Source organism: Rhagoletis zephyria, unplaced genomic scaffold (assembly GCF_001687245.7).
Source record: "Rhagoletis zephyria isolate East Lansing unplaced genomic scaffold, Rhagoletis_zephyria_1.1 Rzeph_scaffold_01518, whole genome shotgun sequence".
Taxonomy (NCBI): domain Eukaryota; kingdom Metazoa; phylum Arthropoda; class Insecta; order Diptera; family Tephritidae; genus Rhagoletis; species Rhagoletis zephyria.
In genome coordinates, this window is record NW_016158602.1 from 71,732 (window position 1) to 84,217 (window position 12,486).

General features: G+C 36.0%; 1 protein-coding gene across 2 annotated transcripts in view; it reads left to right on the forward strand.

Moving 5' to 3' along the window:
* The window catches only part of LOC108364295 (Tumor necrosis factor receptor superfamily member wengen), a 57,174-nt gene that overhangs the window by 20,538 nt on the left and 24,150 nt on the right, over window positions 1-12,486 (forward strand). For both annotated transcript variants that reach the window (XM_017617914.1, XM_017617913.1), the window contains exons 2-3: window positions 5,972-6,883; window positions 8,925-9,135. In XM_017617914.1, coding sequence (XP_017473403.1) covers window positions 5,975-6,883; window positions 8,925-9,135 — 1,120 coding nt within the window. In that variant the 5' untranslated portion in view covers window positions 5,972-5,974. The remainder of the gene's footprint in view (window positions 1-5,971; window positions 6,884-8,924; window positions 9,136-12,486) is intronic.

The following is a 12,486-nucleotide window of genomic DNA, read 5'->3' on the forward strand; positions in this document are numbered from 1 at the left end:
CCCTTTTGGACTAGGTATTTGTCGACTGACTCATCTTCAATAATAAGCAAAGCAAACTTGCATAAAAATAGCTGGATGAAAAATATTTACAGAAATCTATTTTATCTAGGCCTGGGAGCAAATTATAAAAAATTAAGATTTGTTTGGACATTGATTCCATTCGACGATAAGGAAATCTATGACACAAAAAAGCATATAGAATAAATGTTTATCTTAAGACAATAGGGTATAGAAAGCAAAAAATTATAATTTTTACAAATCTTCCATTGAAGTGGTATTTGTTTTGAGAGATAACTAAGCGCCTGGGCGCATGCCACATTGTACATATCTGATAGTACTTATTTACTTATTTTTGTTTTTTTTACTTATTGCACAATATTTATTTATGTACAAATCCTTTTTTATTTATTCTTCAACACCGTCACTGTGTGCACAATTTACGAAACGGAAGTATGATATGCTGTCATATTGACAACAGACAGCGAGTGTACAGTGAGCATAAACATACGCAAAGGCATAAAGTCACTAATACCAACACATTTTGAATAAATATGTGTGTGCGTACGATCGATGGCGCACGTTGCCCGCATCGAAATATGAATTTTACAATTTAACGCTCGATCGGTAGCGCTCAACGTTTAGTACGAATATGACCGGCATTGACCACTGGAAATGGCAATAAAGGAAGAAGAAAAGCAAAAACAACAATAAGTGAAAATGTTGGAAAAACGCAGGAGGCTAAAAAATATAAATACATGTGTATGCAAATAAATTTGATTGCGTATATTTATATACTTGGTTGAGTTGTTGTTTTTGCCGTTTGTCGGTTTTGACTTCTGTTTGTTTGTACGAGGACGCGCTATATGTATGTAAAATTCAAAGCGTAACTATTTGCTTATATATACATATGTACGTACATAAGTATGTACACATTTCATATTTGTGTTCTGTTGCAGTTAGCTTATCAGTTATTATATACTACAAACATCAAATATGTAAATACATAATATAAATACATATGTGCACTAGGGATGTTCATTTTCAGCTTTTTCCGATCCCGGGATTTTCGGTATGTCGTTATTACAATTCCAGGATCTCGGGATTAGTCCCGGTATTTAGATTTTCTTTACTTTTCAACAACTTAAATCGAAAAAAATTGCTTCTATTTATATTGTTTGAGAAGCTCTCCTACCATAAAATAAATAATAAATAAATGGGTTTGAAACCTACTTTTTTATTTAAGTGTCGTTTTTATTTTATCTCTCTGACGTCAGAATTTATTTTAAAGGACTTTGTAATTTCAAAGATATGATTAATTCCAAAAATTATTTAAAAAATTCAATGCAATGTAGAATAAAAGTATGGGCACCAAATTCAAGGGGAAATTTCTTCAGCATTTAGAAAAATTAAAATTTTTTGGATTCACAAGGGACGAATAGGTAATTTTTTAAGCTGATAAAGTTAGATGGATGAAATTCGTGGATGTTATCGAGTTTATGTAAGTCCTACATATAATTTTTTCAAAAACAAATATTGCCAAATTTCAAGGATAAAATTTTAAAAGGACATTTTCAATACTTATTAGTCTATCTGCACCAAAAACTTTAATCTGTTTAAATTCTACAGGATTTCCTCATTAAAACCCATACTTCTTCTCCAAGCACATTTCTCTGAATTTTTTTTATAGTTTCTGAATTACTGACGTCAGGGTGAAAAACTAAAAACGCAATTTTACTATATTTGGCCTGGGATACTGGGATTAACATTCCTAATGTGCACTAATTTTTATTTATCTAATTATGTGTGTATGTATGTATGCACATACTTCTACATACTATATACACACATACATACATACTATGTAGGTGCAAATGCACTCGTGAAGATGGATGATTTAGAACTACTAGTTAATAACAAAAATTGATTTTGAGTATGAAATAAAATTGTTTTGCTTTTCAGTGAAACGAAGCATTGGCTAGAAAAAGAAAGGAAAAAAAGTATAAAAGACTTAGTAAAGATTGTATACAAAAGTAAGTAAAGCAATTGTGCATACATATGTATGTACATACATGTACAATAGAGCAACGCATATGAGCAAATTTCACGAGTTGTTTCATTTTTCGACAAAAACGTGTTAGACAGCGATTTTCGTCAGTTTTGCATAAAGAACAAAATTTCATAGCGAAATTGTATTTAAATGAAATCTTAAAAAAGATATTCCAAAAAAAAAAAAAATATTCAAATAAGAACTCGTGCTCATATACCCGTATTTGCGTGTGTAGCGTATACGCCGCGTGGCACCATACACAGCCAGCTAACACGTTTAGTTGCACGACTTAACTTAAAAGTCATATTATTTAAAAGTAATTAAGTATAGCCGTGGAATATTTTCCTATAGCAGTCTTCACGAATATAGGTATATATTAATTTCTTCAGGCATGTAACAATTTTAGAAAGAATTTCGTGTGTGCCAATAAAAATTGTAAAATTGCAATTTTTATTTCGTAAATTATCGTTATCTTATAAACAATGTAATTCTTTTGCATTTGGGGGAACACTAGGTTTATTACTCTAGTGTTAAAATTTTTAGGTGTCTTAAACTTTTAAAATTAAAAAACCGTCAAAGTTCAAAATTTACAAAATAGCTGCCACTTTTTTTTTTTTTAATTTGGTGCCACACTTTCGAAAGTCCACAGATATCTTGCATTTGGTGCCAAATTTCATTGCCTCTATTATATGGACATTCTATTCAAAAACTTCCCGAAACAAATAAACGTTTTAAGGCTTAAACTGTTCAGATACTTGGTTTATTTTTTATTTAACATATTTCTGGAACTCCATTGCTTGAAATACATAAATGTAAGAAGAATGCTTTGACTTTTTTTCTGGCCTGAGAAGGGAGTGACACCAAGAAAACAACCCATGAAATTTGCTCATATGATGTCTTTAGTTCCATCGAAGGAGGAGATAAACTCTCCGAGTTAATTTTAAAAAAGGACATGGACACACATGACGTAAAATAATGTTCTACCTGCGATTTATGAAAAATAATGAAAATAACGATTTCGTAAAGTGGGCCAATGGGAAGAACCCATTGCTCTCCGGATATTATAGAGAAAATCGATTAGAGTTCGCAAAGAAATACCCCTTTTAGACTCTTCGTAAGTAGAAAATTGTATAGTTTTGTGATTAAACAAAGTTAAATAGGATTATACCAGATAGAAAAATAAACTTTCACCAACCGCAATACCAGAACCTGGACTGTTAGTATTTGAGTTGTCGTCGTTGTTAATTTGTTCCATGCAACTGTAAATATGTCCGACGTATGCGAATCTATACATTTTTAGAATCGTACTCACTAATCCCTTCTTCGCTGAGATCATTTGCTAATTATATTCCATAACTGTACCTACGTATGTACATAGTTATATGTTCATGTGTTTTTGCTGTAGAAATACTAAATTCTGAATTTAGAATGCTTTCCTCACTTTCATTTGCCACTTTGTTGCTAAACCCCATTCCTCGTATAGGTACATGCAAGACAGTCCAATTTACACAGTTCATACTTATGTAGTAAAAATTATTTTAATTTAGAATAAACAAAAAGCACATGGCACATTTCTATTACAATGTAGTATCGCTACTCACATATGTATGTATATGAATACACACTTTCATATGTATGTGAAAGAATATGTATGTCAGACATACATCTATAGATGCATATATGGCTGCAAAAATTGTAAGTAAATATGTACAAACATTTGTGGAATCGTATGTGTATATATGTATACCCACATATGTATGTATAAATATATATTTACCAACATAAAAACATACATGCTTAGTGGCATGTTTGTGAATTCCCCTTATGAATCTCATGCACACGAGTAAATTTTATTAGCTTGAAGTTCAAATCTGTGCTGACCCTCGGTCATTTCAGCGACAACAAAAGTATTAAGCAAGCAATAAAAGAGTGATCTCAAGCCGTTTAGCCGTTTAGCCAGACACTAAACAGTGTGTAATTTAGGGGTTGCCAGCCTTCTTGAAATAGCTTTATTGCTTAAACGCCTAAATGTATGAAATGGCTAAGCTGAAGAATGGTGACCCAGTACAGGTCGTATTCTAAAATAACATTTATATATGACGTCTGGGATAGAAAAATGTTTGCCTCAGATATTCGTTAAATAATTTAGGGCTTAACATGAATTCAGAAAAAAATATACATATTTTCACTGTTTCCATAAAAAATAAACTTGCCAACAACTTTGATAAAAATATAAGCGAAATGTTTGGTTGAAATAAGAAACTTCGATTTTTTTTTTGTTTTTGTATTTTTAGACTTTGAAGACTTTTTTTGTATTTTTTAGAGAAGAAAGAATTTTTAGACTTTGACTTCAAATTGGTAGGACTTGAAATTCGCTCGGAAATGAAATGCAGAACCTGCCTGAATAAGTACATATTTTAAATTTATTTAGGATTTTACCCTATCTTTTTAGATTTTTTTTTGGAAATTTGTGAAGATTTCTCAAATAAAATATATGCACACAGTGGGCGACAAGAGTCTATGGACAGAGAATTTTTCGCTATGAATGCGAAGCTTTTTATTTTCATATCTTTTTGCTAATGTTTTAAAAAATATAGTTGCGAACAAATCTCTGAACGTAGACTTTTGTCGCCCACTGAACATTCACGGCTATAGGCTTTTCTTATTTTTCGATAACAATCGGCCGTATGCATAAAAACGAAGCAATTACTTTTTCTTAAAACTTCATACTTTTCACACAAAATTTTTTTTGTTGGAAAAATTGAGTGAAAGGTCTGACATTTTAAGAAAAAGCATTTCGCTAGCTTAGAGTGAAAAGTTGCTAATTCACATTTTAAAAATTTTACAGGAGAGGAAAAAAACTTCTTATAGACATACAACATTTTGGCTGTTTAAAGCGAAGCAAAACTTCATATGAATCAGAGGGTTCGATCTTTATTAAAAGATTTTGTACTCCTTTGGCCTTATCGGATTTTCGGTGCATCTTTTGGACTTAGCAAAGTGTCCTTTCATTGAATATAAACGAGAATGAATAAAACAAGTATCTCTATCCTTTTCGAAACAATGCATTTTTAATTTCTGTAACCTCCTTTATTAAAATATGAGTTTTCAAAAAAAGTGGGCTTAGCAGCTTTTCACTCTAAGCCAGCGATTTGCTTATTTTTTTTTGCATACGGTCCAATATCGAATTACGAACATTTTATAAAATTTTATGCAGCGTAATTAGATTTCAATTTTGTAGAGGTTATTTCCAATATCAAATTCAGAACTTACTTTGTCTGGCAACTCTGCCACACATCATTACATGGTTTTAGAGCCCTAAGGCTGCTGGGAAAATCCATTTTCAGCGCATTCTAAACGCATAGTAATTGACAACGCTCTGGGTGAGTAATGGAGTTAAAATTGCTGGTCGCTAATGGATAAAACCATCAAATAAATACATACATACTTTAACGCATCTACGGGAATAAATACATATTGATGTTCATGTACATACATACATACATACATACACACATATAAAAAAGAGTTAAACGCATCCCTGTGCATTTGTACAAATGTGCATAAATTCCTAGTAACAACAATTGAAGAAGATTCTGCTGACATTGAAGCGGAAAAATAGAGAAAGTGTTTAGCACTCATGGGAAACTCTGAATTTGATTTTTTCTATGTCTCTACTAGAAGATAAATACATATGTACATAGTATGCAGCTAGTTAAATTGACTGCTACTGGAGTAAATTCCCACAGCACATGAGTACTAATACCCGTTAGCTATAGCATGTACACACATACATTTATAAAGGCATATTAAAGGCCGCCTTATTAGCATTCCATTGCGTTTTATTTTCCTCAAATACGCACATAATTAGCGCTAAATATTTAAAAAAAATTTTTAAATATTTTTTTTTCTCTAATTTTTCAGATAATGTCGACTCGAACTACGACGACACCCGCCTATCCAGCAACGACCACGCCCACTCCTCCTATCCTTACACCCACTATGTTAGATACACATTTAGCCACAACAATCATAAGAGCAGTGACCATGCCCAATTCAAGAACGAATACAAGTAATATTGCTAATCATAACCGCCCAACAATCACCAACCACAACACCACCACCCCCACGACCCCCACCACTACCCACACACACCCCGACACAATGCACACACATGCGCAGAGCATAAGCTGGCGACTGCAGCGATATTGCGCACAGGCTATAGCAGCAACGAGCAGCAGGCGAAGAAGAAGAAGGCGTGATGATATTAACAACAACAACAACAACAACAACAACCACCACAACAGCAGCAACAATACAACGAATTGCAATATCAATAACTGCAATCAGTGCTACTACAGCAATAACAATCAAATTGCGTTTAATACGCTTTCTAGTGCGGCACTGCATGACACAGATCACTACGATCACAACAATAACAGTAACAACAACTATAGCAGTAGCCATAACAACAATACTTCCAGCGGGAGCAGCAATATCAACTTAATTAAAACTATAACAAGAACAATTTCACCTGCAATACAACTATTAAATGCGGCTATACGCACTCTGCTGAGTAGCTCTTCAAAAGCCGCCACCTACATCGGTGCGTTGCTCGTCCTTACCACGCTATGTTCCTTCTGTGTTGCTTCACCCTGCGATCTACACAGCTGGTGGGATCCGCTCAAGGACAAATGTATTACGTGCACTGTGTGTGAGGGGGATTTGATACCGTTGCGTCCGTGTCAGTTGCATCGTGACACGATATGCGGTTCCATTTATGATCTGAAGATCGATTGGGTGGTGCTGGCGAAAACGGAACCCAACTGGAAGGAGGTGAGTCGTTTAAAACGATTTAAAGCGATTGAATGTGAATTGTAACTGTTTTTACAATGAAGTGTAGCAGTCAGTGGTAAACTGACGTGAATGTGAGCTCTCCATTCTAATAACGTCCCCTAAACAAGCATTATCCTTGTAGTTCAATAATTCACTGACTCTTGGAATAAATGATTTTTTTTTTTAGCAAAATACGTTGTATTTTTAATATCGTTTTCATCTAAAGCCGAATCTTCATTGGATATTCGGTGAAAAAATTTTAATGGCAAAGTTGGGCCTTTAAAAGTAGGTGTGTCATAACTCGCTACAGTCAGTCCAGCTATCTAGGATCTAAGCTATGCTTCAGATTATGTAGAGATCGTTGGCGCTTTCCGGAGTATTTAGCCTATTGCTAAAACTTAGCAGGCAGAATAAATCGAATGCCTTTGCAATGTGCGGGTACATAATATCTGGAAAAGAAGAAATTTGTTCTTAACGCTCAGAATAGAGAAAAGAAATGTAACATATCGCTACCTAAAGGTGAAAAGGGGCCAAGTCCATTTTCTTTTCTTTTCTTCAAAATTTAGTTTTTGATGCAGAATGGCGTCCTTTTTAGTGGTTTCCTCGAATCGCTCTTCAAACACCAGTCTACAGCAATGTGACTAAGCACAAGCTGACTAAGCCCTATGTACAGCACCAGGGGACGTCGAAAGAAAACTCGGGTCCCGAACTGAAAACCACGGGCTCCTATACATAATTTGTAATAATTTAAAAGCATGTAATCCATTCAAAGTTTCCATTTATGCATAGAGTCAGAAAAAATCAGCTGAATAGGAATATATTTATGGTAAAAGCCTATAACGGAGAAGCAGTTTCTCGCGAAAATATGGAAAATTATCATTTCTTTGCAAGCATGCGCAATGTTTCCTTACTAATATAAAGTTATGGCTCCGATATTTCAGGCCCTTTAAAAAGCCCGGTCCCGGGGGATCAGAATGCTACAAATCAAAGTAAAAATATACTCGAAAAGCTGCTGCCCCGGTTTTTATTTTGGCAGCTTCTGCTTATTATTGCTCCTGCAGCTCAGCCTAGTAGCAACCTAACAGGAGATTGCACAGGTTTGGTCACCAAAAGAGTTAGAAGACACTCTAAGATTAGCACTCGTCAACCTCGTCTTAGATAGGCGACTTCACACAATGGCTGTTAGGTGGGGATTCTCGGACAGAATGGTCCACCGTCTACTTATAAAATAAATAGCCGCCTTAGAATATTCCTACTTTATTTAAGTAAGTTTCACAGGTCACAAACGAAGTTTTCGCCGGCCAGATAATCATTAAAAGCATAGCAGAACTGGCCATACCGTTAGTCATGACAGAAGGAGACAGAATTGGCAAGACCATATGGTTGCGAACCCACCTGCTTTCCTGGGCACCACCTATATAGATTCGTAAACCATGATCGCTTGTCAGCTGTAGCAGCTGGACTACTGCCCTCAGTCTCACTGGAGGATTTCTACCGCCTGCGTTTCAGCTCCTTTCCCTACACTTCAGAGAAACTTAAGTCAGAACCACGGGACACTTGGAGGAACAGCCACTCCCTTCTCTTCAAGGATATCCCTCACCTAAACTCCGGAGACTTGTGTGATAGTTGGCTTCTCCATGACCTTGCCGAAAATGCAGGCTTATTTCCACTCGTTTTCGGCAATCTAGACGGTCAGTTTGACAGTTTAATCAAACAACTAGGGCGCAATTTATTCCTGTTGCCAAAGTGATGCGTGTTTCTAAACCCAATTAGCATCAAAGTCTAAAAGTCGACCTAAAACTGCAAGTTCTTATATTTTGGGCAAAGCGGTTGATATTTAAAAAGGCATTATCGTGGTGAGTTCCAAATAGGAAAAAACCCCAAGAGAAAATGTCACTCAAAAATTATAAAATATAAAAATATGGAGCAACTTGAGTTAGAACTGTTTGCCGGTAGTAATATTATTTCATTTCCTTTACTCTTTATGCCTATAAAGTCTTTATATTACTTTACAATTTCTTAACTTATTCTATTCCCGCAGCGCCGAAAGGACGACGGCGACATGGACTTTGAGGAACAATTGACACAAGATGAGTTACAGCAACTGCAAGATGGAACACTGCCGATGGCTTGGCAGACAACGGCGCTCTTTTTGGCCGTGTTAGCCTGCTTGCTCTTTTTCATTATAGCAGCCGGCATTTTAGTGCATCACATGCGGCAGTGGCGGCGTATGGAGCGTCGACTTGATCAAGGTGAGTGCGTGTTTGGAAATTATGAGCAAAATAAAAATGAATATGCGTAATTAAAAGACTACCGAGTGTAAAGAGTTTTATGGGCTTCGCTGGCACCTAAGAGCGCTATTGCGTCTTGTGAAAGATATTCATTTTTTGGCAGGGGAAAATAGAAAAGGAGAAGTGGCACACCTCATAACGGCCAATAAATTTCAATAAACCGATTTATGATCTTAATAATAGGCGCATACAACTTTTTTCATACACTTAGATGTGTATAAAATTATAGCCAGCTGACTATTTCGTCTTCACACTCGCATACACTAAGGGTGCGAACAGAGTGGCCGCTTGTTGCCGAGCCGAGCCGACTGACGCTTATTGCGAGAACTTGTTCATGCGAGAAACAAGTTTGAGTGTGCATAGTGGATGCGAGAATCAGCGCTGATATTTTATCTATTATTTGTGTTTTATGTATGTTTGTATGCATTTGGGTTTGTTGTTCATTCGTGTTTGTGAAATTGAAGTGAAAAGATATGGATTCGTCAGATGATGAGTATTTAGCTTCGGCTACTGTTTTAAAGTATTTTATCAATAAAAATCATTTGGAAAACATCCAATAAATGATAAACGAAGTGAATTTGGAGAATTTCATCACTTATATAGTGATTTAAAATAAATAAATAAAAAAATAAATAAAAAAGATTTTTTAATAACAATAATTTATTTATTAGGTTTTTCTTATGTATTTTATATTAATCGAAAATTTTTTTTATAATTTTTATTTTATTTTTATTATGTTTTTTAATTTTTTATATGTATATTTTATTTACTTCTTTTATTACATTTTTTTTTAAATTTTGTTTATGTTTTTTTTTAATTTTTTTACTATTGTTATAATTTTATTTAATTTTTATTATTTATTTGAATTTTTATTTTTTTGTTTAATTTTTATTTTATTTTTTNATTTTTATTTTATTTTTAAATTTTATTATTTTTTTAATTTTTTGATTGCATGTTTTATTAACTTTTTCTTAAATTTTTGTTTTTAATTTTTTTTTATGTTTTCCAAACAAGTTGAAATCATAACAACATAACATAAACAATGTTTTCGGCGCTGAAATACGCTTTGGAACTGTTTTCTCGCATTCAATCAGCTTTGCGCTCTGACCAGCTCGGCGCCCACTATGACCTGTTCGCGCTTATTTGTACTAATTTGTATAGTACCAGTTTTCTCGCATTGGTTCTCGCAATAAGCGTCAGTCGGCTCGGCTCGGCAACAAGCGGCCACTCTGTTCGCGCCCTAAGGCAGATACTACTGCTTTAAACACCTGCAACCGCAATCAAATTTTGTGCTGATTTAATGTTGACCATAAATTGGCAATATCTAATGCGTATTTCCTGCGCTCTGGGGAGTCTGTCGTAAAAATTCCAAATTTATTTATTCGCATTAAAAATTGTACAATAACAACTTCGTATGGAGGAGTTTAGTCGTCTTGCTGGAAAGAAGCCTTAAAAAAGTTGCATAAGAGTACCAATGCACACAAAATGCTAATAATTTATAATCATCTAAAAGCATAGACAGATGGCGGCGTTGATCCGTATCAGCTCGTTAATTCGGAATTATCTCGGCAATTAACTACAGTTGATCCGGATTAAGTACTAGAATTCATTCTAAAAACTTAATGATGCTCCCGGAAATTTTCAATTACAAAACTGACCAAAATGGCGGCACTCCGGACCGCAGCTGGATGCCTTTTGATGTCGCCACAACACCACTTACACGAGGGGGCCCAGAGGCTCCCCATCAAGGAGCATAACACAATGCTCTGTAAGCAGTTCCTAGTACGGTGTCACAGGCCCGGGCACCCGAACATACAACTGCTTGTAGCTGAGCCCTCGCCAAGGCACGTCAGGAGATATCTATACAAACTGAAGGACGACTATCAGAGGTTCATGAAACAACCTCTGGCTCAGCCAGCCTATAAACGGCATTCACCGAGAGCAGATCTAAACCTATATCGACTACCGACCTGCGAATGCCGTTTAGGGTACACAACCACCCGACGTGGACGGGACAGAGCTCTGTCTGCCTGGGGAGACTCGCACCACAATAGTCTAACTTCGCTCTGAATGTGCCCAAAGAGCGTCCGGCACACGAAAGTCACCCCAAGGCTCACGGCACCTCTTCACATGCCTCGAAAACTCCACCCAGCTAACGCCTTTGTCCCTATGGACCGATCCTGTGGAAGTTGCGCACTTTCTGGGTCTCCCGTTAGCTGAGCCTGGCGACATCGTTTGATGGACAAACCGATCTAGGCAGGGCTGAGCTGCCGATACAACAACAACAGCGAAATAGACGTGCAGACTAGTTACGCTTGTTCTCTGTATCCTACATTCTCTGTGCAAACAAATAAGGAAATAATGCCAAGGAGTTTGGGTCGGCGGAGTGCTAAGAACTATGTACTCTAACTCACATTATTATTTTTTATTATGGTATTTCACATAACTATTTCAAGTTGGTTGAATTTTTTAGAGTGAAATCTATTAAAAAAGCCCACAAACGCTATAATTACTTTAAAAAAAAAAATAGAAGTAATACTTGGAACCAAAAAAAAAACAACGTAAAAAAAAATTGCTGCTGCCCAAGGGATTCGACCCACGCCCTCGCGGTCCGCTTAACCGCAATACTGTCGTATGTCAGGCTATAATTTTGATTTGATCAACTTCGCCGTAAGCCGTCTGCCTATGCTATAAGTACGCATGTAGAAGTTACTCGTACATACTATGCCTCGAATCCTTCGGCACAGACCTCTGCGCACGTGCAGAACTTTATTCTTGCCCGCACACACCAATTCCCCTCATAAGACTACATCAATAGCCAACTACGCGTACTACTCTTAGCAGTTCTTCGTAACTTCCTTACTAGTTATTATTCCTTCTGCATTCGCTTGTAATTTATTCGATTCACGTTCGCTGTTACTTTGTTTGTTGAAGATTTTATTCTGCTTCGCCCGTGGCTAACAACGATCTTAGCATTGATCTTTGGCAAAGAACTACTTACTCCACTCGTACTTATTCCCAGCTAACGCTGGAGTGGATAATGGCATACAGTAGCGGCTAGTGTCAGCATATGAGAAACTTGTTTGCCAAAGCGTTTACAAACATGCATACATACACAGTAATTAATGTTGTTGTTCGCTTGCGTTGCAGGCAGGAGTATTTAAAATTCCTGTCACATGCTCCTGCCTAGGTGTTTCTGCAGTTGTTTGTTTACCAGCCAACTATTTGTTTCTTTTGTGACGTTTACCTTGCAAGTTCCCTCAACTGATCTTTTGTGGATTATTCATAAAGTCTTTGAGGTTAGCGGAAAGT